The sequence below is a fragment of the Stigmatopora nigra genome, chromosome 11 (assembly GCF_051989575.1).
Source record: "Stigmatopora nigra isolate UIUO_SnigA chromosome 11, RoL_Snig_1.1, whole genome shotgun sequence".
In the NCBI taxonomy this organism is placed as follows: domain Eukaryota; kingdom Metazoa; phylum Chordata; class Actinopteri; order Syngnathiformes; family Syngnathidae; genus Stigmatopora; species Stigmatopora nigra.
This window is the reverse complement of record NC_135518.1, coordinates 3291997-3318808: the sequence shown is the minus strand read 5'-3', so window position 1 is coordinate 3318808 and position 26812 is coordinate 3291997. Positions and strand designations below refer to the sequence as shown.

Here is a 26812-nt window from a genome sequence, read left to right as displayed (position 1 = left end):
CTTTTCGACTGCTGTATATCAAATACGCCGAGTCGGACTATTTCTCTTTAGGAACTACTAATGATAATTACAGAGAATTATATAATATTTGTTATCAGGGCATTTTAAAGCACTCCCACTACTAGTGGGTCATTTTAATACAAATTATAGGATTAGTCCTTTAGAGGTTAGATTGTTTTTACTGTTTTTTTGTCTTCTTCTATCCTACAATTGGCTGGACATCATTTGGGGGTGTCCACTGCCTCTGGCCCATTTAGCTGGGATAGGCTCCAGTACCCCCCACGACCCTAGTGAGGATGAAGCAGTTCAGAAAATGAGATGAGATTGATTTTGGTCCAAAAATATTGGATCTTAAAATTTGAATTGCATCAGCATTACATATTCATTCATTCATCCTCGAAAGGGTTGCAGGGGTTGCTGGAGCCGAACCCAGCTGACCTGGGGCGAAAGACTACACCCTAGATTGGTCGCCAGTCAGCTGTAGGGCACACAAAGACAAATTAACCTACGCACTCCCAATCATACCGAAACCAGCAGGAATCGAGCCCGTGCCAAAGTCAGGCGAGTGAACCGCTATACCATGAGGCGACGGTATTACATATCTTGTATAAAAAAAAAAAAATCTGATTGAAAGTACAAAAAAAAACTTGCATTGGAACATCCATACTTCATCTGCGATTAAATTAATGCTTTACAACACCAATAATTAGTATAATGTAATTAGAATTTAGTATAATCCAAAATGGCCATAGCACTTTATTTAAGTTTAAGTGTCTCCTACCCCAAAAGAGGATTGAATCCTTGATTTCAGGACTCTGAGTTGACATTCACCTGGATTCGAACTAGTTCTTTGTTAACATATTTCCATGCACTTTTTTCCCCACAGAGTGTGGGATCAGACCCAAGTACTTGACTCGTATTGTTGGAGGGAACATCTCCCGGCCAGGCCAGTTCCCCTGGCTGGTTAGCCTTCAGCAGCGGATCAGCAGTGAACACCTCTGTGGAGGCTCTATCATAACATCACGATGGATTCTCACAGCGGCACACTGCGTGTATGGGTCAGTACATCCCATCCCTTCATTTTTAAAATTGTTTATATTAATGTCACGCTTCATAGTTTTGCTGTTCTGTGAAGGTAAACTTTCACTAAGCTAGTCATACTTTTAAGACGAAATAAGTCTGTGTACATCGAAGAGCATTCTACATTTTCCTTTTTTGTGTTTATTTTCAATTTTCCTATTTATATTGTAAGAAGTCTCACAGGAGATCACATATATTTCATTATGTGTTTATATGCTGTGTTCTATTGTCTGATCGGTCAATACTTCACACCCACCTTAAAAAAGTTATCTTACAAACTGCTACTAATTCTGATTTAAGCTTTTTGGACAATGGCGGCCCGGTGGAACGATTGGTTAGCGCATCGGCCTTATAGCTCTGGGGTCCTGGGTTCAAATTCAGGTCACGTCCACCTGTGTGGAGTTTGCTTGTTCTGGGTGTTCCTCCCACAATCCAAAAACATGCCTAGTAGGGTGATTGGACACTCTAAACTGCCCCTCGGTATGAGTGTAAGTGTGAATGGTTGTCTCCTTGTGCCCTGCGATCGGTTGGCCACCGATTCAGGCCCGGAGACAGCTCGGATTGGCTCCAGCACCTCTGGCAGCCCTAATGAAAATGAGATGAGATGAGATTTTTGACGTAGCAAAGCTCATTGTCAATTTTCTTGTCAGATTTGCAGACCCTTCGCTGTGGGTTGTCCATGCGGGAGAGGTAGAACAACCAGTCCATGGTGCCCAGTCACTTGCAGTGGAACAGATCATACACCATGCTCAATATCACTCCAAAGGATTGGATTATGATATTGCACTTATGAAACTAACCAAGCCCCTTGTGTTCAATGGTATGGTGTCAGTTTATATCCATAGTTTTAGCTATATGCAGAGGAAAGAATAAAATAATCCATTGGATGAAGCTAGACAAAGAATTTCAAAATGTAGGATGCTACATGAGAATTGGGCTGTTTTCCAACTCTTATGATGTGTCAATATTCAAACTCACATTCACACTGTCACTCTCACACTGTGGGAACTGAATCCATTATGACTGCACTGTAGTCAGACAATTATACAACCATACTATCATCAAAAGCAGGGATGTCAAACATGCGGCCCGCGGGCCAGAAGTGGCCCGTTAGGGTTTGTCTACCTGACAATAAATTTTTAGCTCATTTATACTGTATGTACGGAATTAAATGCTTTCATTTTTTTCGACAAGGGCGCCGTAAAATTAGATGTTCATTCCCTCCCTGCCGTCAAATGGCAGCCAAAGTGTTAATAAGAAACGTTAAAATCTCCAAAAACGCACCGAAGGTACCCCAGAACTACGCAAAAATCAGCAGCAACCGAAACACAATCAAGAATCATCCTGGGAAAGTCTCTCAAAATCAATAGGAAATGATCCCAAATTTACAGGAAGTGCCCCTGACAGCCCTGAACTAAAGTAAAAGTAAATATTGTGATTTTATACATGTGCAAATTAGTCCCTCATTTGCAAAATTAGTCACTTGCCAAAAGAACCATTGGTAGATACCTCACTGGCAACTTTGGGTTTCATCGAACTACAATGAATTCCCCGCGAGTTTGGAAGATTGTCTTATGCTCCAATGAGATATTTGGCCAAAATTCCAAATAGTATGTATGGCAAAAATTACACCAAAATATCAATATAAAATCCCTGCTATTAACGGTGGAGTAGATTTTTAAGTTGTCATTTTTTGGTTCTCTTATAAAATTATTAAGAATTACTGGAATCAGTTTAGTTTTTACTAATTCATTTAAATTATGAGGATTATAGTTGTAAACTGCAAAACATTCAAAGTATTTTTTCCTTTTTTCAAAAAAGCATATTAATTGCATAATCACATTGGAAAAGAAATATGTACTTTTTATATTAACATTACCTGAATCATCCGATGTAAAAAAAGACTATCACCCAATCTTCTTTTTTTTTTTTTAGGATTTATAGAGCCCATCTGCTTGCCTAATCATGGGGAAGAATTTGACGTGGGAACCATGTGCTGGATTTCTGGTTGGGGAGCAACTGAAGAAAAAGGTGAGCCTTCCAAACCTGTACAAAACGGAACTAAACTAAAAGAATATTTATTCATGTAGTACGTAAATGTTGCACCCTGCATTTTCATATTGCTTTAAACGCGGGGAGAAATAATCAAACAGTGGTCAGTTGTTGTTGTCTTCAAACCAACTTTTACTGTAATGACTGAAAATCTCCCGTGCCTCAACCTATTTGCACCCAGACATTAGTAATGGAACATTGATACATACTTTGGCATATTACTCTTGCTATTTGGATGAAGGCATCAATAATCGAACACTGATAACCATCAATCCAAAACTAGTTGTAATCAACAACATGCAATAATGTATAACTTAAACACTTTAGCCTATCACACTCTGTCATTAATAACTTACACACTTTAGCCTGTCACATAAACACATTTTACAATATAACTTGCCTTTCAAAGGGGAGACCAGTGTGGTTTCTCGTGCCAGCATGGTGCCAATTCTCTCAACAAAGACCTGTAACCAGCCGCAGGTTTACAAGGGATTTATCTCACCCTGGATGATATGTGCAGGATACTTGGAGGGAGGAACAGATTCTTGTCAGGTAACTTATATATATTTTTTCATTCATTGTATATTGCTTAACACAACTGAACAAATCAGCTATCCATACATTTGCTTTCCTCCAATTATCTGAGGAATGGTTGTAAGGGCAGCCGCTTCAGCAGGGAAGACCAGACTTCCATTTGCGCAGTCATTTTTTCCATTTTCTTTAGGAAGAATTTCAAGGTATTAACATGGGGAGCTGGGACATGTGTCTTGGTCAACTCTAGGGTCTGTTTCCATTGAAAAATGGAACATCAATTGAAAACTTCGGCCTTAAATAGAGTAAATCTCAAACTCCATTTTTACCACCTGTCATCAAGACACCAAGATACAGTAATATACCTTGAGATACGAGCTTAATGCGTTCCGAGACCGAGGTCGTATGTGGATTTACTCGTATCTCATATCAAGGATGCCCATAGAAATTAACTCAATACAAATCAATTTGTTCCCACCCTCTGAATAAACACCAAAAAAGTATATTACAATGAAAAATATTTTTTATTGGTTCTAATTCACCACCTACTAACAGAGTAACAGATAACTATCTAGTGGTTATGATGTTCAATACAGCGCTACATCGTCATACGGGTGTCCCGTATAAGCCCTGCCCTGGCTTGTTTGATTCTCCAGCCTTTGTTTTAGTTTGGAATTTTTGGATCCCCTGCTTTTGTTTGGCCTTGTTTTTTTGGTCGATTAAATTAAAACTTTTGAGTTACGACCACCGTTCCTGGCCTACCCGTTTGCCTGCAATTGGGTCCATCCCCATTTTTCACACCTGCACGCCCACACTATGCGAGTGACACAAACTCTTATAAGGACCGAACAGCCTGTCTTTGTCTCTCTGGTACAGACTTTTACAGCAGCCGACAGGACTCTCCGACGGACACAGAGGAACACTTTCCCCGAGTCCATAAAAAATACTCTAATGAACACTTGAGGAACCTGCAGAGGGTGTAAAACTGGTCCATTAAAAACCACACTTACTCTTCAATTTGATTTCCTGACAGAGCCTATTCTCCAGCAGCCCCAATAATACATTAACCTGGAGGCTACTGAATCTGATCCCTCTCGAATTAAAACATTCTTCTCCTTCTGAAAAAGACATCCCAGTGTTTGTCAATCCAGAGGTACTGTCCCCTCTGAAGGACTGCACAACAGCTGCAATCAATAGGGAGGACGACGACTTTAGGGAGGAATTTTCATATTGACTTGATATTGTCCAGGCTGCCTGTAGTGATATATATATATATTTATATTTCTTAAGGGGGACAGTGGAGGCCCTCTTGCCTGTGAAGACTCATCTCAGTGGAAGCTGGTTGGTACGACAAGCTGGGGCGTTGGCTGTGCTAGAAGGAACAAGCCAGGGGTTTATACCAGGATCACACAGTCACTTAATTGGATCCGGCAACAGATGGAGGTCAGTGTAAACTGATCAAACAGAAGCTAACGTGGTGTACAACTGAACGATTTAATCCAGTGGTCTCAAACCAGTCCTCAAAGGGCCGCAGTGGGTGCAGGTTTTCATTCCAACTCAACAAGGATACCTTTTGCAAGTGCAATCAGTTAATTAGAGTCAGGTGCTACTTATTTTAAAGACACCTGATTGGTTAAAATGTCGGGACTGGATCGGTTGGAACAAAAACCAGGACCCACTGCGGCCCTATGTGGAACCGGTTTGAGACCACTGATTTAATCATTACCACAAAGTTATACGTGGTTATATGTAGATATGACTCCGACAACAATAGAGTAATTCAAATATTTTTATAGTTCTGATTCTAATTTCACCTACAGTGTCTGTCATTTGCTTTCTGGATAAGTCACAAAAAACAATTATTGTTTTTATAAATGCCCATTTTGAACAGACATAAAAGTCAAACGATTGGAGGTTGATTATCAATTAAATCAGGCCATTTTATGGCGTCTAACACAAATTTGGGGGGACTTAAGAGCATGACATTTCTTTGTAGATTAAAATAAATAAATAAATAAATAAATAACTAAAAAACAGATAATAAAACACATACCTGATCTGAGATCTCATTGTCCAAATAACATGAGCACCCCCAAGCTCTCAGCCTGTCTGGGACAGTATTAGCTTGTAATGGAAACACCAAAGCAATATGTGCTCCAAGTTTGGGACACCTCCCATCTGTGAATAGTATTTTCAAATTGGAATTAGCAGTAAAGTGATTATTTAAATTTTTACAGTTTCAATTGTAAAATAGTAAGTATAAAAGGAAGTCTTATCTGATTTAAAAAAAAAAAAAATTTAGGGACAGCAATTGTGTTTGGAAGTTGGTTTTGACATTGATCATGGTTTAACATCACATTGTGCATGCTGATTTATGAAATATATTCAGATATTGACCCAGGTTCAAATCCAGGTCGATCAACCTGTGTGGAGTTTGCATGTACTCCCCGGGCCTGTGTGGGTTTTCTCCAGGTACTCCAGGTTCCTCCCACGTTCCAAAGACATCCATGGTAGGCTGATTAGACACTCTAAATTGCCCCTAGGTGAGAGTGTCAGCGTGAATGGTTGTTTGTCTCCTTGTGCCTTGTGATTGACTGGCCACCAACTCAGGGTGCCCTCTGCCGCTAGCCCAAAGTCAGCTGTGATTGGCTGCAGCACCCCCCACCCCCATTCAATTTTAGAAGCTTTTTACTGTGTTCTTGGTGGTGATTTAAATATAAAAGAAATGTGTAATCATTTTAATTTTTCACGGACTTACATTTATTTCCATTTTGTTAAGAGAGAAGCAGCTCCTAATTCATCAAGTATCAACTGAATCACCTTCCCTACGGAGATGCTTATGCTATATGATATCCAAAAAAAGTGAGACAACTAACCATCACCAACAAAAAGTATTCACCCTCTGTCTTTTTCTGCATACTCATCATAAACAAATGTTTCAATTATAATGCCTTTTATGGATTACATTTGTACTTACCTCAACACTGTAAAGAAAAAAATAAAATAATCTACTACAACAACAGATGAAATTCTCTTCAACAGGTACCTTTTTACTACAGAACTGAGGAAGGTGACAAGATACAACATAAACAAACAATTAGTGTTTTTTCTTATGGGGGGACAAAATATTATCTGAATTTGCGATTTTTTTTGGGTCAGATTTTATTTTGATTGATTATACAAGTGTCATACTATGGCCTAAACAAAAATAATTACTTAAATCTAAGGAAACATTACAATTAAAAGTTAAGATTTAGGATAGACTTTTTAAGCCTCCAATTTTTGCATTAAAAACTTTTTTATATAATATTCAAAGACATTTATTTTGATTAAAGTGATTTTTTAGTTGTCTTAAACAAAAACAAAAAATCACTTTAATCAAAACAATAATAATTTTCAAACAAGGAAAATTACTGCTCAAGTTGTCTCAAATACATTTATTACATTTAAACACAAAGTTTAGTTTTATTTATGTGAAGATTTGTTTGATTAAAAATACATATTTTAATATCAGCAACTTTTTTTATTTTTAATTTGAATAATAGATCAAGCTACCTCCATAAAAAAAGCTGAATTTTTGTTGATGTCACGGGCTGTTTATGTTGCTACTATGAGAATCAATACAATACAATTATTTGATGATTAATAAAGCAAAAGAGATTGTAATATGTGCATAAGGAACTTATCTGTGCAATGTTTTCACAAGTTGCATATTTTAATACAAGCACAGCGTTACCTATAGTAATATATAAGCTAAGGTGATCCTTTTGCTCTCAACTTGGACAGCAGCATTTCGTTTTTTCGACATTCCTAAAGGACAAAAAAAAACAAGAGTTGGAAAAAAGACATTGAAGAAAATCTTTAGCATCTTGTAATGCATTAATTGTTACCTCTTTAAAGTCTTTGACTGTTTTGAAATAAAGCCTCTGGAGCTCGAGCAGCTCCAGGTATTTGTCATTGAGCTGATCTCTCCTCATTTTGTTCTCCTGCTTCTTCTTCTCCATCTGCACCCAATTAAAGAACACATACTTTTTTAACCCTTTTGGGCGTTAAGGTGACATGTCACTTGTACCGTTTCAAAGATTAGTTTTAGTTCTTTGCAATTTTTTACCACCCCAAATGTGACACAATCAGTCGTGAGACACAGAGCACAAGGAAAATCCTGAACAAACCTAAAAATCGCAGCTGAACAAGTTCCTTTTATTTTAATTTTGGGGGTAGCCCTGTCAGTTGCATCATCTGATTTTAAAGAAGGTCCTTTCAACGAACATAAAAAGCTCTTTGCACAGCTGGTACATTCTCCCCCTCTTAAAATGTGCAACAATGGGGATAAAAATTAAAATTGTGTTAAGGACTAGAGTACTTGGCTTGTTGGTATATAAAGGGGTGTCAAACCGGTCCTCAAAGGGCCACAGTGGGTGCAGGTTTTCATTCCAACTCAACAAGCGGATACCTTTTGCAAGTGTAATCAGTTAATTAAAGTCAGGTGATACTTATTTTAGAAGACACCTGATTGGTTAAAATGTCGGCACTGTATCGGTTGGAACAAAGACCAGGACCCAGTGCGCCCTCGGAAGAATCGGTTTACCACTTGTGGTTTATTTTATGTCAATCATCTTACCCTTTTACGACACTCCACCGTGGGGAGACTTTAGAGTAGGTGTATGTGGAGTATAGAATGTATTCTTTATACTTTCATTCAGTATAGTCACTAGGATAGAATTTTGCAGAGCCTAGTGGAAATTTCCATCATGACACCTATGAGTTAGGGACGCGTCATCTACCAAGACACGCTCATTTCTTTGTTCACCTCTTCCTGCCTAAAGTTTGTACCTAGGTCACATGACCCTTTGTTAATAAAACTAGCTTAACTGTTGGGGGGAGCGAGGGATTCGAACTGGTCAGGCTGGGGGATGGACACATCTCCCAGCGCTGGCTACTCTGACCCCACCTTCAGCTGAAGTCTGGCAAATTCTCATCACGACCAACTAACTCTGTGTGCTTCCTCTGATCCGAAGTTATTTAATGTATATGGATATAGTTCCCACAGTGTAGGTGTAGAGTAAGTGTGAAAAGTTAATAAATCCAGCTAAAGTCAAACAGTGGAAATCAATGATATCGTAGATAACGCTGCTAAAACATTTCATACCGTTAAAAGATATATAGATAGACTGTTATATATAGTATGCCATGCAAAAAGGTTACTCTTCTCCTGATATAGAAGTGGAAATGTAACAAGGTTATATTGTAAATTAATTAAGGTATATCCTTTAAAAAAGTGAAAATCCCACCTTGATACGACTCTGTTTGATTCCCTCCACTATCTGTTCCATCTGTCTTATGAACTGTTCTTTCGCTGCTGAAGATGACATGGCCCTAAAAACACACGCACACATCAGATGCCACTTTGTGCTGGCAACAATTTACAATAAAAATTAAAAATGACAGAAATTCATTGGAATCAAGGATAATTGCCAAGAGTGCCGAGAGTTTGAACATTTTCTATTTGTCCACAGTCTCAGACTTAAAGCTCTTACATTTCGTCAAATTTAATAGAAAACAAAAACAAATAATTCACCAATTGCATTTGGATCTCAAACTTATTGACAGCCATGGAAAGCACTGAGGACAACTGAAAACATCATTTAAATGTTTGACACAAGTGTCTGGGTTTCAAACGAACGGCTCCCAAATGTCAAAATGTATTTTTGTATTTTTTGTCAGACTAGTGATGCCTCGATTGATACTCCAATACAATTTTGTTAACCGTATCGGCAGCTATTTTCGGAGTATTGGACAGTAGTGCATTAGTCACAGGAGTCATGCCCGTTTCAGAATGGATGGGCAAAATTCGACCGGAATGCAAGCTACATTGACTACTACTAAAAGAAACTTGAGGGGACCTTAAGAAAATGGAGCAAGAGGGATATCATGATACCTATTTGGGGAAAAAAAATACAAAAAAACATCATGGAAATGCCACAATTAAATAAAATTACATAAATATACAAATAAAAGACACTTACTGCTGGAAGTTGTCATGAATGGAATTCAGTAAATTGACCTGGTGAGTAAAATGTTTATCGTATATAAATTTTGCATTCATATGGTTTCATCAGGTGAACTTGTAAGCAGATTTGCAGAAAAGTAAAAACATTAAAAGAAAAAACAATTCGGAATTCACTATGTTCTTTACGATGGTGACAAATACCTCCTTTTCCAGATAAACCTTCTTGTCATCTAATGTATTATACAAAGTGAAGAACTGTTTGGTCTCCTTGTGTGTTGCAGAAACTGAAAGGGGAAAAAAAAGAATAGGAATTGTTTTGTTCCTTGTTAGTGAGTTGATAAAGGTAGTGAGGGCATTTCAGAAGATCTACCTTGACAAAAAAGTTCAATGAATCTCTTCTGGTACTGTGTAAGTTCTGCACGGCAAGGCACTTCATCAATCTTTCTCTGCAAAATGGCAATGTCACGATTCCTCCGGGCCTAAAGAGAGCGACATGAAGTAAATTTTCAGGAATCTGAAATCTCTATTTACCATAAGCAAACAGTCCCTATTTTGCTTTATTACAGTGGTACCTTGACATACGAGCTTAATGCGTTCCGAGACTGAGCTCCTATGTCGATTTACATGTATCTCAAATGAAAGTTGTCCATATAAATCAGTGATTTTCAAACTTTTTTGGCCACCGCCCCCTTCACCGCCGGGCCAAAATGCCAACGCCCCCCTCTTTACCCCTTTCCAACGAACGAAGCTTAAATAAATAGAAGACAGGCGCCTCAGATATTATTCGCTAATTTCGTTTCTTTTAATAGACCAATGCGCAGTTCACCTCGAATCATAAAAATTGATAGCTGATGCATTAAGCCGGTCGCTGTGCGCATACGTCTGTGGTTAAGCGTTGCCGGCGCGCTATTGTGTGCTCCTCTGCGGCTGACTGGATGGTGGTGGTTTCCCCAGTCGCCTGCATCGACGATAAACTCGCGACAATTAGTGATATACGGTATATGCGCGCTGCTCGTGAGCGCTCGACGTTTCTTGTTTCAATAAAGCTTGTTTTTTGTCGACTTTTTATTACAGACAATCAATTTTTCCGGTCTTTCTACAAACACCAACGTCACATTTTACTGTAATTGCTCCATCGCCCCCTTCACTATTTCAACGCCCCCCATTCGCCTGTTTATTCGTCAGCGCCCCCCTGAAAGTTCACACCGCCCCCCGGGGGGCGGTACCGCCCACTTTGAAAACCACTGATATAAATGGACTAAAAAGCAATGAATTTGTTACAACCCTCTGAACCCCCCCCCCAAAAAAAACAACAACAACAACAACAACAACAACAACTTGCCTACGGGAAGTAGTATACTCTCGTATTGGCGAGCAAGCTCTGCCATTCTGCACTGACTAACAGGGAAAAAAAACACTGAAAAAATTCAAAGCTCCGCCAAGGCTCCCTGGCCGGACGTTTGGTTGGCAGATGTTTGGTCGCCCAGACGATTGGTCGCCCAGACTTTTGGTCGCCCGGACGATTGGTTGGCTGACGTTTGGTTGCCGGACGTTTGGTCCCCGGTCTTTTGGTCGCCAGTCAAATGGTGACAGAGAGTAAGTACTGTTGAAAACTGCTCTCAAGAGTTTTCATCTAAATATCTACTATTGATTCATGACAGAGATAGGTTAATATCTAAGTACTATTTAATATCTAAGTACTGTTGAAACCAGCTCTCAAATTTATATTTACAAGAGTTTTAATATCTAAATATCTACTGTTGATTCATGACAGAGAGGTTAATATCGGAGAGACATTTATACAAGGGAGTTGCGAATGGGAAAAACTGTGCCCATGTTGTTCTCAAAAGCAGCCTGTCGCGTTGGCCACACCTGGATGTATGCTCGTATATAAAAATTTGTCTCGTATCTCAAGGTAAATATTTACTCCAAATTTTACTAGTATCTCATATTAATTGTATGCCAAGGCACTCGTATGTCAAGGTATTACTGTATTATGTTTGTCTATACATTTTGGATAATGTTGTACATGAAAGTCTTATTTTGGGGGAGTTGGATATTCATCTTACCATAGACAGACGGAGCTTCTGTAGTTTCTCGCTGTCTGTATTATGCTGTTTGTTAATGCATTGGTTCCTTTCCTAAAGAGGTAAGAGTACAATGAAAAAAGCATAGATACAATTTCATAGAAAAAAACTTTTCAGAGCAATGTAAACCCCAACACCCGTCCCCCAGAAGCTTTCCTGACGTTTTATTTCCATTTATTAACATTTTGATGTTAAGATGTTCGGTATACAGCTAGGATCCAAAATTTGCGGCTCTTGGGTCATTCTTTTTTTGCCCCCAATTTGATGTGTGGAAGGGGTGCAAGACCATTCGCCTTCTGTCTGGCCTTCAATATCCCCAGACCTCACCAATTAAGACTGAGATTTAAAATAAAATCTACAGCAAATATTAACAAAAGGTTTTACACCACAACTGCAAAAAAGGTTGAACAATGAATACTTTGCTTTCCAGTGTATATACTCCCCACCCTTGCCCCTTACCTTTTCCTCGTCTTTATCAAGTCCAAATGACGCCTGTAAGTCTTGAACACTCTGTTGTAAACGGCTCATCTCATCCTGAAAATAACATGAAAAAACAGCATTCAAATATATTCGGATAAAATAAAAACAGTAGTGTTATGTATATCAGAGTAAAGCGAAGTAAAGCAATCCCTAGATTATTGCGTCTTCACTTATGGGGAATTGACTACTTTGCGATTTTTTTGCCGCTATTAATAATAAAAGATAATAATTTAAAAAAAAATGCTTTTTAAAGTTCATAAGAATGTTAAAATACACACTGAAACTCAAAAGCGGAAGTCAATCTTGCTACTACGACTCAGCACTGAAGGAAAAAAAAGTTATAATAAGGGTGATCCAACTCATCCATTAACCGTGATATTCGAGGAAATACTGTAATGTATACTTGTCATTTACTTACTTTACAGTTTAAACGAAACTCCTGTTCTTGAAGTTTTAAATTTTCATTCATGGTTACCAAAGACGTCAGCGTTTCCAGCACGCTGCAAAAGAGAGCTTTCATTACAATTGTGGTGAAATCACGCAAAGGAACCATCTTTACATCCATAAGCAATCTGAACCGACCCTTAGGTTTGTTTTGGGAAGAGACTGGTGGGAAACTGCACTAAAAATCCATCAAATCCAAAATACCAGGTCGATTTTTCTGATATTTTCAGAATTTTTGGTTGGCAAGTGTATTGGATTGGATTGGATAACTTTATTCATCCCGTAATCGGGAAATTTTTTTGTTGCAGTAGGAAGAGGGTGAGGATGCCCACATCCATTTTGATGATGATTGGTTGCATTTTATGGCGGCCCGGCGGCTTAAGTGTTTAGCGTATCAGCCTCAAAACTCTGGGTTCAAATTCATGTCAGTCCACCTGTGTGGAGTTTGAATGTTCTCCCCAGAGTGCATGGGTTCTCTCCGGGTACTCCGGTTTCCTGCCACATTCCAGAAAACATGCATGGTAGGCTGATTGGACACTCATATTTCGTGTATCCATTATTTTATTTTGGAATTGTACTGGTACGCTAGCTTCCTAGTGAACCCTCACAACAGCAACTCTTTTTTGACGTCATGGAGTCTTTTATTTAAAATCATTGGTGCGAATAAAATTGGGAAAAACAGAAGTTAGGAGAGTGATGTGCGGTTAACTGATATTGCAAAGCAATACAGGCCAAGCATAACCCACTAACTACATCACTGCTCTATAAAAGCAGAAGCAACGACTCCTTGGCATGGCCTGTCTTCAATTATTGTTTTGAATTCATAATTTAAAGTTTTTTAGATGTAAGTTTATGTGCATATGTTAGTCTGCTATGTCTGTTGCCTAACGTTGGCTTCTTTCATGCACTTATGCACCTGCACGAACAGAAAATGTTTTTTGCTTGTTATTCATTTTGATACATTGATAAATAATTTTCTTATCATTTCCTCTCATTTTTATATTTCTCACATCTTTCATACAAAATTAGGACACTTTGATCATTTTTAAAGTATATTTAGTTGGAAATGTTCTGGGGGCTGTGGAACAAATTAGGGAATTTACATATAAAGCACTGCTCTACTTACAAAAAAACCAAGTTCCAAAAAAATCTGGAAACAATTAATTTCATAAGTAGAGGTATGAATGCATTGGTGCTTGATTTTCAAGTTCAATTATAATTAATTCATGTCTCTAGTAATAACGTCTGAATCCAGCAGCCAACTAATTAAAATCATTCAGTGAAATTATTACTCATAATATGCAATATTGATACTATGAAAATAGGCAATTTTGCAAAAAATAAACAAAGAAAAAAGCAAAGAGAAGATTGAAAAGCGGAAATATCGAGGTCAGCTTTTATCATTATTTATAAGTTACCTGCTATCAGCCTGCTTTTCTACATCCTCTAGCATTGTCAAGTCAGTCACGAGTGTATCGGACTCCTCTGTAACCTAGAGAAGACAAGTTGAATTTAGCCCAGTACAAATCAAATATACAAGTGGAGAAAATTGTAGTAACCCCAAATGTATTCAAGGCCACCAAGAGATCACATGAAAACCGTAAGCACACTCCAAATGTATCAGTCAGCTGCATGTAATAATAATAATAATAATAATAATAATAATAATAATAATAATAGTCGGACGTAGGCTTTGTCATCATCATTGACTCGACAAAAGCCATCATCATGCCCAGCTGCGTATGACGAAATTGATAATGCTTCTCCATACGGTGCGTTTCCTGGTAATAGACCGAAATAAGTGATAATTTCAGACTCATAATTTGGCAATTCTGCCGTGATGGATCCAAAGCGGATCAATTACCTCTCACTCTCAAGTGAGCCGGTTAGTTTTTTGGGAGTTTGTTACCATGGCACTGACTCCGAATACCTCTTACACAGCTCATTAAAATTTGCCCAAAATTAAGGTTAATTTCCTCAGTATTTTCACATAACTTGCTAGTAGGAATAAAATAACCATGTTTGAGCAGCTGTTTGTGTTGACATTTCTTTTAAATTGGTGACTCTTAGTTAGGGATATTAATCTTACATAATTATATATGCCAGAACGAACCTGGGCAGAGACCTGAAAGGTTCGCTTCTCTCTTGCAAGAAAACCCAGAAGATTGTCTTGTCTCTTTATTTGTGCGTGAATGCCTATTGGTGAACCTAACAGTGACGGACGGATATGTTGTCTTACCCCATTCAGCTTTATCTTGGCCTTGTCGCAAGCTTGCTTAACCTCTGCATGCTTGGCTTGTAACTAGCAATACAAATATCAAACTGTTAGTCAGTATAATTAGGCATATTTTTTTTTCTTCAATTAAGTTGTACGAACATTGTTTTGAATGAAAAAAAATGACAGCCCAATGATTTCTGTAATTCAAGTCAAAATAACAAAAACATCTTGAGAAAAAATAGTTATATTTCATATCTTTTTCTTCTCAGATTGACTTTGAAGTTCATTTCTAAAATAATGACATTTTGCACCCTGATATATGCTCAAATATCACTCAAGATTTAGATCCTAAAAAAATAATCAAAATAAAAAAAACAACAAGGGTCCATGTTCGGCGAGAGCTTGATTAGTAATTTGACGAGATTGGAGAAATTGGAAACAAAATCTCCAAAGTTTTGAGTATCTCCATTAAATGTGAATGAATAAAACTTGAAGGTCAATATTAAACTGCTCAATTCCTTTGAGCTTCATTAATTTCCGAGAACATTGCTTTTAAAACAGATGTAAAGTAAACCACAAACTCACCTCAGTATGGTGGTTAAGCATTTGCTGAATCTGTTTGTTCAGAGAAGCAACAGCTCTAGAGTGTTGGTGAAGATGACCATATCGCTCCGAAAATTCCTCCGATACCTCCAAGTGCTGTAATAAACAAACAATATATATATATGAAACTACCTATTACGTGTTGTCAAGATGAATTTATAGTCCTGCGTTGGGAAATTACCTTTACAAGATTAGCATGCTATCCTATCCATTAGCAAGTTGGAATATTAATGTAAATATGTAATATTGTAAAACTGCACAAGTGGGATAAAAATGAATATAATTGTAATTTTGATGGATATGCCCATACGAATGAAAGCCCATATCCATTGAGGTTGTAGAGACAAAAAGTTGAATTTCATGCCCCAATATTTGACAAAATATGATTGCATTTATGTCAATATAATATAACTATGAGCTTTCAAAAAATCCATGACCTTTGTTGACAACTGTTGTTGATGAATATTTACTACTCACCTTCTCAGCATACTCCGAAGCCACAAGTTTGATCTCCTCAGACTGTTGGCCCACAATATATCCAACCGTGCTTGCTGTTAGTTGTCCCTGAAAGATAAGGACGAAGGTCAAACAGTCGCACATGCTCCAGTAGGACCAGCCGATACTCAGAAAATCAACAAGAACCAGCATTAAGTTCACTCTCAAAGCTGTGCAATTACCGTAATTTCAAGTGGAGAATGAGGTATGGCATTGTCTTGCCTAAATAGGCAAAGACCTCCATAAGTAAATATTGTTTGGATTGGAGCATATCTATCTTGAAAACCTGAATAAATGAAACCTTTTTCGATTGATTGTGCTATTCCAGATGTGACATGCCGTCTCAGTTTTACAGAAAGACTTTCAAATTGTGAATTGTCTGACCACAAAACAGTTATCCAGTTTGATGCTCTCCATTTTGAATTAGCTCAGCACTCGGAGCTAATTTAGTGGTTATTTGCTGAAAATAGTAAAGTCCATCAGTTTTAACATTTGACATGTCTTAGTAATGTGTGAAATTAGATATACCATAAAACCTCTATGAACGGCACCTCTAATAAAACGGTACATTGATGGAAGTATTGAAAAATAGAACGGCACCCTCTAATTGAACGGCACTACGGGGGAAAGTTTGAAAAATAGTGCAACATTCCGGTGAAATTGAGGTTTGATTTTTTTTTACTTTACAGATGCACTATAGCGGCCCGGTGGAGGGAGTGGTCAGCACGTCGGCCTCACAGCTCTGAATCCAAGTCATGACCATCTGTGTGGAGTTTGCAAGCTCTCCCCCGGCAGGCATGGGCTTCCTCCGGGTACTCCGGTTTCCTCCCATATTCCAAGAACATGCATAGTAGGCTGATTGAACACTCTAAATTGCCCCTAGGTATGGGTGTGAGTGTGCATGGTTGTCCGTTTCCTTGTGCCCTGCCATCGGCTGGCCACCGATTCAGGGTGTTCCCAACCTTTGGCCCCGGAGACAGCTGGGATTGACTCCAGCACCCCCCACGATCCCTTGAGGATAAAACGGTTCCGAAAATGAGATGCGATGCACTATAAATCTGAGAAAAATACAATTTGAGTGATTGAGACAAATTAAGGAAAATAAAACAAGGTTTTGGCTTACCTCTAAATTTGCCATGGAGGCCATTGTGTCCATCAGGCTTTTAATCCGAATCTAAAGTGAAGACGAAAAAAAAATATTGTACCGGCAATTAATTTTGAGTATAAGGCTTGCAAGCAAAAACACATTAAGACTCTCTGGCCAATAAAGTCCGACAGCAAAAGTTATGCTTAAATATCAAAAGGAAATATTAAACTAATTAAGGTGTCCCCAAATGGGAGGAGACCTTAAGCAAAAACACTTTGGCATCAACTTACGTGACAACAAATCAAGAGTAAACTGAAGAAAAAATTTCAAACATTATTGGTAAACACTATGGATGTATACCTGTATTGATCTTTGGAGCTGGATCGTAATGCCTTCTTGTCTTATGACAGGTTAATTAAACACTTGCAGACCAACAATTGCAACTTATTTTCCTTTTTCTTTAAATACGTATTTGTAAATCGCATTGGACCACCAATATAAAACAACTTAACCTATCCATTATTTTATCAATTCATCAGATCCCCATAAAAAGAAACTGAATATTACATGATTTCAAATTTTACACATCTAACTTAAAATCAAGGCTTATATTTAACAAAGTACAGTCATCCCTCAAATTCCACGGATAATGTAGACCAAACATGGCCGCGATAATTAAAAGATAAGCTTAAGTCATCCTAAGATAAGCGGTTCAGAAATAGAATGAATATTTTAATAATTTCGCCTTTCGTTTATTTTTCCTAAAGTTTTGGCCTTCACTTCACGTGTCTTGGTATACAGGTGAATAGTTATTATTTTTTATAATTGTTATTAAAAAAAAAGTCAGTGTAATTCTATGTGAAAAGCAGATACTTGCTCAGTTTGGGGCAAAATATAAATTCAACTAAGAAAATCAGGCCCAATGGCCAAACAAATATGTTTTTCTTGAGAGTACAGTGTGTTGATTGCAGGTCTCTTAACCATTAGACAAGGATGCTTGCACATTAGTATGGCTAATGTCCCACTAAACCATCAGCAACTTCATTACTTGAAATAACTTGTTCAATCTATCAATTAATTATAAGTTTATCTAATCATCATGAAATAAGTATGGTGAAACACTATCCAAATTGATACTGTGTAGCACTTAAGCAAATAACTCATGTTGCTATAGTATGAAACACAAATGTAATTAAGATCCGAACAAATACAGTAATCATGCATCTAGAATACAGTTCAGATGTAAATGCTCACCTCCTCTGCCACCCACTGTGCTTCTTCTTCTGAGACGTGTGCCACAGAATCCTTTAATGTGAAAGGCGTTTTTTCACCTGTCTAAAAGGTAGCATGCACAGATTTAGGATCCAGAAATTGATGCATAAATAGATATTTCTAAGCAATACTATCAAAATGATGAATGCAATCAATCTGGACTGTATCTTTAATTGTATTCTAATGTTGGACAGGGATTCAGCGATTGCTTAGATGCTGCAAGGTCATTTTGATGATTTTCTTCTAAATAAATTGCCTGTGTTTGAAAATAATAGCTGAAAACATGTGAACAAGCTGAGAACGAGTGATTTCTGAATGTCTGTGTTCTCGGCAGAAACCTTTTTGGTCTGTTTTTTTTAAAGTTTATTTTAGGTCGATCTATGATGTCGACATGAGCTGAAGCTCAGTGTCACTGCAATAAAACACAGTTATATCTCTTTCAGAAACGGATTCTGGCTTACATGATTCAAACATGCTTGATTGTGTTGACATAGGAAACATGCTCAACGCATTAGTATCAATGTTAGCGAGCGCTTAAAGTGTTATTGATATATAGCTCGGACACACCTATAGAATCCTAGCAATGACAGGACACGCAGATGTCCGCTTTATCTTCATTAGGGTCTAGGGTGCCGGAGCCTATCCCAGCTGACTTCAGGACAGAGGCGGGGGACACCCTGAATCGGTGGGTAGCCGATCGCAGGGCACGAGGAGACAGACATTCACTCTCACAGTCATACCTAGACAATTTAAAGCAGGGGTGGCAAAGTCCGGTCCTCGAGAGCCCCTATCCAGTCTGTTTTCTATATCTGCCTCCTCTACCACACCTGAATCAAATGATCAACTCTTCAGCAACCTGTCCAGAAGCTTCATACCGATCCCGATTATTTGATTCAGATGTGTTGGTGGAAGTATACAGAATATTTTACATTGCATCATCAATCAGATGTGCAGATACATTAATATGTACTATTGACAAGTGCAACCAACCTTATCTTGTTTGTATTGTTTGCTGACACCATATCGCCTAGAAAAAAACGTTAAGAACGTGTTACTACAGCACATATAATATAATATATTAAGCACTCTCCTCTGGGCAAGCTGAGTAAATGGACAAAGAAAAGATGCTAACTCCAGCCGGAATCCAACGAAAACCCCCTTTTCTAATACGATAAGCCCGAAGCTTGATTAGGCCTATTATCCAATAGAAATGTTGAATTGTATTACTGGTTAGTTCAATCAGACATAACATGGACAACTATTGACACTCCATGAAGGTTTCTCTTTTAAACTAGCAATCATGTTACTCCCTATATTTATTTGATAGTCTTTCTTTTTATGGGTTGTTTTGAATGACGGATCAACATTTAATATTTAGTCTGAAGTGTTTGTTGAAAACTTGACACTGTTACTGGTACGTTTTACAAAAGAGAATAGACCCATTGCATAATTAGAAACTGAGTCTGTATTCAATTATAAAAGACAAAACAAATCAAATACTTTCTATTCCATTGCAGCTAAATGACGGATCAAAACGGCTCAAAAGATTCATTTTTTTGAAAATCTTGTTCAAATATAGCTTTAAAACTCCCCATAGCCAGATTTCCCCGCTTTTTAAAGAGTATATCACAAAAAGGAAAAAAACAATCATTGTGTTATACCAGGTTCACTTTTGTTTTAGTTTTTTGGGGGAGCTAGATTAATTTGCATATAGATATATAGATTATTGTACAAGACCCGCAACTACAAAACTTTGACGGAAAAAAGTACCTGCCATATTCCAACAATGTAGATTGAACCTTGCACTCCTCATCCAGTAGTTCCCCAGCGTCCTTTTGTCTTCTGTATTTTCTCTGAGGTTTGTATAATTCCTGTAATGGGTAAATTGATTTTCGAAATTCAATAAAAAGCTAAATTTAATGGGACAGACAAAAGCATGATCACGCGTAGTCCATCTCATCTCATCTAAATCGTCTTCCTATCAATCCTGCTGGGGCTTGCAAAATATTCGTCACTCTAAACTAAAGTCCAGCATTTTGTTAGGTCTGGCAGTGTATAATTTACTCCTCTAACAAAAGAGTCTGGGTAAAACTGAAGTTACAAAATGGCTGCGTTCACATGTCCTTTTTGGTATTTAAACATGTTTTTAATTTGATCCGTAGTTTAAGTAATTTGCAATTTTAATACTACTTTCAGCAAACATTTTTTAATGAAGGTTTTCTTTAAGGATGTAAGAAATACTTTGCAGCTCACCAGTACATCAAGAACTGCTCCTACTGCCTGGCATCTTCTCTGATCGAACTCTTCATCCTGTTAAGATTTAACATTGTATGTCAGGCAATGTATTGAACACATTTTGGGGATTTACTGCAGTAAACTTTATGCAACACAGGAATATTATTATCCTGAATTAATATTGATAGTTTACGATCAAATCCGAATGTATACATTAATTGTCAGAAAACACTATGAATTATATACAAGACAGAAAAGTATATATTCTAAATAGTATGAACTTTCATTGGGCGGTCAATTAATACATCTTTAAGCGTGAAGTCTCATATGGTCTTAGAATTTGGAAACCATTGGATGCTGGTACATAAACCACTATGAAGTGCTAAATTAGGTGATACCGAATTAGCATTGACATGAAAGAACAGTACTGAGCAAGCATTCAAAACAGACACCGGAACAGATGTGAATGGAAAAAAAATACTCCTACAGTCACACCTTGACTTTCGCATGCCTCTAGGTACGAACTTCTCAGTTTACAAAACCTTTTGAGATGCAAATGAGTGCCTCAAGATAAGAAAAAATATCCAAGTAAGAAAACATTTCCTATATCTGTTATTTTTTTATTTTGTTTTTCGGATGCACTGCTTCTTGCTTGATACTGGGCTCTCAATGGCTGTCTCACAACAACCCTCCATGTTCCTTTGACCGCCATTGTCAGTTTAAATTTATGCTTGGAAGAAGCTGTGGCCGAGTGCCTTTGATGGACGGACTTTCAGTCGACCACAATTCTTCATGTTTTAAGATTAGTCTTTTGTTTTTATTCACCGCCGTTCGTCATTGTGGGCTCGAAGTTTTGCTTGGAGGAAGCCGAAGGACCGCCGATTGCCTTCAACAAACTCACATTGTAGTTTCAACCTGAACCGCAGCCTGCAGTGGGCGAAATTTTGTGGCGGCGGTAGGCTATGAGGCTTGTGGTCAGTAAGGAGGACATTGACGAGTTGGTCGAGGGGCACCACAAAAAAACTCAACAGACCAGGAGTTAATGTAACGCTCGGCAATACACGAGGATTTCAACGAGAAGGTGGATGAGGAGGAAGCAGCCACCATTTCAACAGTACAAATCAGGAAAAAAAATGGGGGCCAAATCTTATGAAACTTTCGACTTCGTGGAAAAAAACGTCCTGAAAAAGTGTTCACGAGTTGTGCGATCGCCCCTTTGATGAAGTTTGTCTTGTGCATTGTAGAAACATTATTAAAAATCGTTAAAGGCAAATGTCTTTTGATTGATTTTTTTCAAAACATCTGTCAACAAGCACTTAAATCCAAACAAGAAGCAGACGTGACAAATAAAATAGGTGAAAAATTAGATGCCAAAGAAATCATGAAACGTTAATGAAAAAGATTAAAAGTTCAATGCACTATTGTTTTGAATTCTTAATTTTATTTTTATTAGATGTGTGATCATTTCTTCATGGACTCTCTGCCTCTGTTGCCTAACTCTTAGCTTCCTGACAAATCCTCTTATACACCATTAGATTTTGCATGTCTATTAATTTTGTCTTATTAAATAATTTTTCGATCATTTTCTCTCATTTTTGTGTCTTCATACTTTTCCTACAAAATTGGGACACATGAATTTTTAAGTGTATAGATGGTAGTTTTGTGGGGACGTGGAACTAATTAATTACATATAAAGTACTGTTCTACTTACAAAATGTTCAACTTACGAAAAAAGTTCTGGAAGCAATGACTTTTGTAAGTAAAGATATGACTGTATTTAGATTTTTTTTTTTTAGCTGTTTACAAATAGATAGATAGTAGATACTGAGTTGAATGTGTGGCACCAAATGCCTACTGTATGAATAGCATTTTGCGTTGGTTTTGTTGATCATAGTATTTGGCATTGTTATTTTTTACCAATCATAGTGTAAATAAATAAATTGGACACACAGGTACCTCTGGAAGGTTGTAGGTCTTCTGGAATTGAGATATAGAGTAAGCTCTCACATAGTCGCCCATTTGCTCTCTGGTCTCTATGGCTCGTTTCACTAACCACTACCAAGAAAAATAAACATATAAAAAAAAGTACTAACATAAATAAAGCTACAATTCTTGATTTAAGAAAAATAGGGTATAAAAATAAGAGACCATAATGCTTAACATACATGGTAAAACAATAGGCATTGGTAGTGTTTAAGTATTTAATCCAGCCACCAGTGCACATAAATACCTGTATAACTGGAAAAATGTGAATGAAATCAAGCCCTTGGATTTGATGAGGTTCCAGCTGATGAGGACACTTCATTTTAGGCAAAACAGACACTATTTTCTCAGTCAAAGCTCTGCAAACACAAATTGCAAACAATGTATCCAACCATTGTTTGAATTTACAATTTATTTACAATTTACAATGTCATTGATCAAATTGGGGTGCCCGGCCGTAGGATGGTTCAAACCCTGGTGGATTCCAACCTTCCTGTGTGGAGTTTGCATGTTCTACCCGAACTTGCTTGGGTTTTCTTTGGATACTCTGGTTTCTCCCCATGTATGCTTGTCTGGTTGGACACTCTAAATTGCCCGAGCTACGAGTGTGTGCTCTGCGATTGGCTGGCAAGCAATTCCAGGTGTCCCCCGCCTACTACCCGTAGTTGGCTGGGAAAGGCTCTAGCTAACCCCATTGATAATAAGTGGTACAGAAAATGAATGACTTCATCAAATTGTTGTGTAATTGAAAGTAAAACTAAGACCATCAAGATAAAATATAGAACTAAAGGTATGGGTGTAAGTGCGTGGTTGTCTGTCTCCTTGTGTCCTCGCAGGTTCCACTCACCCAGGAAACAAACCGTTTGTGTTTTAACCCTTTGGAAACAAAATACTAAGGACATCAGCACCCACATTAATGGGCTGAAGGAAGCATCTAACCCCTCAGTGAAATGTATCATCTCTTCAACCACACCAAATTCTCAAACTGAACATTAAAATGGGTTAATTGGGGAACCACTTACATTTTCTGACCAATGGTTGAGTTTTCTTGAAAAAGAAGATCGATGTCAATATCATAGCTACAGGTAGTGATGCACCAGGTCATCCCGCCAACCACCTGAAGAACCAGTTGAAAAACAAAATAATGCATGTTGGGGGGGGGGTTAAGGAAAGGTGCCATTTTTGCAAAGGTCCCATAGTTTAGCATTTTTTAGGCCAATACTTAACAACCGTGTACCGTATTTACTCGCATATAAGCCGCTTTTGTTGGTCAAAAAATGATGACTGAAAATAGGGTATGGCTTATATGTGCATAAAAACACGACATGCAAAAAAACTGCAAGTTAACGGAGCCATGAAATTCAAGAAAAAAACGACGGATCTTCCATAAAAGGTGAAAAAGCGCGCGTTCCCATCACTGCTCGAGGCACAGCCATCTTACCTAGGTCCCGGTTAGCCATCTAACCTAGGGCCTAGTTAAATGTGGTCTGACTGGCCAGACACGAGTAGCCTTGATTTTATAATAAAAACAAATTTCCACTTTGATTTTTTTCCATTGTATTTTTTGTTCGAAAGTGACAACTATTGGAGTAATATGAACCATCAAAATAATTGAGATATTTTGACATTGGAAGCAATATGGTTGCCACAACATCTTAAACTTCTGCTAAGAAAATTGTAATTTCTGTAATTAGAAAGCATCAGGTTCTCATTTAAGATAGACTTATTTCTTTTTTAAAATTGTGTAATTTGATATTGCACATTTACAAAGAAAGGCATAGTAACTTCCTTATGATATTGGACCTAATAATGCACGTTTGATTCATACAGTGTCAGAAATACCACTTGTGATGATTTTTCTTAACATTTTCCATTCAAAGTAACACATCTACTGCCTATTAAAACCATTAATATGGAGGAGAAAATTGGGAATAAGGGGGGCGGCTTTTACGCAAGAAATTATAAAATTATAAAATTTCAAGGCAATTTTGAGGGTGCGGCTCATACGTGGGAGTGGCTTATATGCGAGTAAATACGGTACTTTATTCAACACTTAATGTGAACAATAACATAGTAAACATTGAAGAATATCTTTCCAAGCTAGGCCGCAGATATTTCCTCCTGAACATGCTGGATGAGTTGACAAGGAATGGGAAGCCTTGGCTTCCATGCTTAACCATGCGTGACTTGGATCTTTTTTGTATCTAGAGTTACTCATTTGCATATAAAAAAAACCCTGAAAAATTTGTATCTAGAGGCTTTCATAAGGAGAGGTATGACTGTATGTATTGATATTAAATCATGGGATAGCCTTATACAAATAGGCCAACAGGAGACATAATTTGAAGGCTTTTAGGGACAAATTGGGTACACCAATTATTATTATTTGGGAAAATTTGGTGAAATCGTGCATTTGAAATTCCATATAATTCCTTCTTCAATGTGTTACTGTTTTGCATTATAGAAAGAGACCCATGTTCGCCTCTCGACCTTTGCAGGTGGTCTGCAAAAACATGGAGCACTGTACCTTATCAAAAGGTGACAGTCCTTTGATGCGGGATCTAAAATATCCAGCAGCCAAAAGCAGCTCAAGAATTTCTGCCAACTTCGCACTCTGCTCGTCATCCTCCCAGGTTTCCACCTATGAGAATAGAGATATTGTAAACAACCGGTCAATGACAAGCGCTGCTTTGATTCCCCTGTTCTTCATCTTTAATTCCAGATGGTAATCATTTTTAACAACAAGCTCTGTCAAACTGCTTGATTTCGAACCGGCCTGTTGGCAGCAGGTGGGTATCATGCTTGCATATTAAAGGAGCTTCCCTGAATTGCTCAGTCATTCACAAGAGCCAAATGGGATCAGGTTTTCTTATCTTCCAATGAGGTTTCTGTTGTAACAAGCAGTACCTGCAATCAACATTTTACAGGAGAAGGAGAACAGATTGGTGGACAGGTATCGTCTTCATTGGTTGGTAGGAAAACATGCACCTACTTGGCCTTTTGTGGAATTGGTTTGACACCTGTGGTTAAAAGGCAATGCTTCCCAATATACAATTGAAAGGAATTTAGGGATTTTATTGTCTACAGCTTATATCATCATGAAAAGGTTTAGAGAATTGTGAGAAATGACTGCTTGTAAGCGACAACACCAAAATCCAACATCGAATACATGTGATTTCATCCCTCAGATAGGACTGCAGCCTAAACTGCCATCAATGGATTCAGGATATTACCGCAAGGGTTCGGAAACACTGCCAGAAAATACAGTTCGGCGCCACATTAATAGGTGCAACTTCACGAGACAAAGCAAAAAACATTTACAGAAGTGGAAAAAGAACGTATGACATTTACTCTGTTAAATTTACTTGATGAGTTCTAGGAGTAGTTTTACCACATCACACTTTTTGAAGATTTTTGAAGAAGAAAAGCTACTCTTGAACTATAAGAACAGGATATTTGGACACAGGTCAGGAATGGCTTTTACTCCCTCAAACAGAAACCCACCCACTAACATTTTTGACATTTAACTTAAATGAACTTAGATTACAACACACACACATACACAATCCACCCAACCACCCTGACAGCAACCCACCCCCACCCACACACACACCCACCCACGCCTACACAAACAACCCCCCCTCCCACACCCACCCTAACACACTTGATTAAGTCTGGTGTTTTTAGTTTTTTTTCCACAGGGTGGGGACAATTTAATTTGTATTTCGTTCATTTCTATAAGAAAAGTTGATTTCAGATATGAGTATATCGACATACGGGGTCTGGCAACCAATTCAGGTGAAAGAAAAGAACTACATTGGCACTGTCATAGACACATTGGTTTGATACGAGAAGAGTTACTATTGTAATATTAATGTTACTAACAGTGCTTCGTTGCATTTTGTGTTTTGTTGTTGCATGATAAAGTAGGACACGAAACAAAGAAGGCGAGTCTTTACACTATATTATACTTTATACAACCCTATGCCGTTATATATTCTCTACGGTTTTGCAGGCTATAATGTAAACACATTAGTAAATGGCTGAAGGAACACACGCCAGTCTGGCTCGCCATCTTGCTTAAAGTTGAGGAGAAATTTACCTGGATAATGTTGACCCCTTGATCTATCTGCATACTGGATTTTGAGCCATGTCTTGATTTGTTAAAACCGGTGACGGTCGCTGACATGTTGGTCGCGATGTGACAGGTCACGTGTCTTTTCTTCTTTTGATAG

The 26812-nt window shown here is 37.9% G+C and overlaps 2 protein-coding genes across 2 annotated transcripts in view; one reads left to right on the top strand and one right to left on the bottom strand.

Annotated features, from left to right (window-relative positions):
* Positions 1-7065, top strand: part of tmprss3a (transmembrane serine protease 3a) — a 14064-nt gene extending 6999 nt beyond the window's left edge. Inside the window, exons 7-12 of the mRNA XM_077728555.1 lie at positions 887-1058; positions 1731-1900; positions 3016-3111; positions 3542-3684; positions 4954-5106; positions 6443-7065. Of these exons, the coding sequence (XP_077584681.1) occupies positions 887-1058; positions 1731-1900; positions 3016-3111; positions 3542-3684; positions 4954-5106; positions 6443-6478 (770 nt within the window). The 3' untranslated portion in view covers positions 6479-7065. The remainder of the gene's footprint in view (positions 1-886; positions 1059-1730; positions 1901-3015; positions 3112-3541; positions 3685-4953; positions 5107-6442) is intronic.
* Positions 5961-26812, bottom strand: ccdc93 (CCC complex scaffolding subunit CCDC93). The gene is made up of 23 exons (XM_077728554.1): positions 26680-26812; positions 25105-25218; positions 23600-23694; positions 22825-22936; positions 22551-22649; positions 20613-20669; positions 20130-20230; positions 19350-19386; positions 18342-18422; positions 17124-17174; positions 15983-16069; positions 15488-15601; positions 14924-14986; positions 14103-14176; positions 12659-12740; positions 12220-12294; positions 11743-11814; positions 10044-10152; positions 9875-9957; positions 9690-9727; positions 8955-9039; positions 7554-7667; positions 5961-7473 (listed from the first exon to the last, which is right to left on the bottom strand). Exons 1-23 carry the CDS (start codon positions 26764-26766, stop codon positions 7417-7419), a joined length of 1887 nt encoding a protein of 628 aa, XP_077584680.1. The 5' UTR covers positions 26767-26812; the 3' UTR covers positions 5961-7416.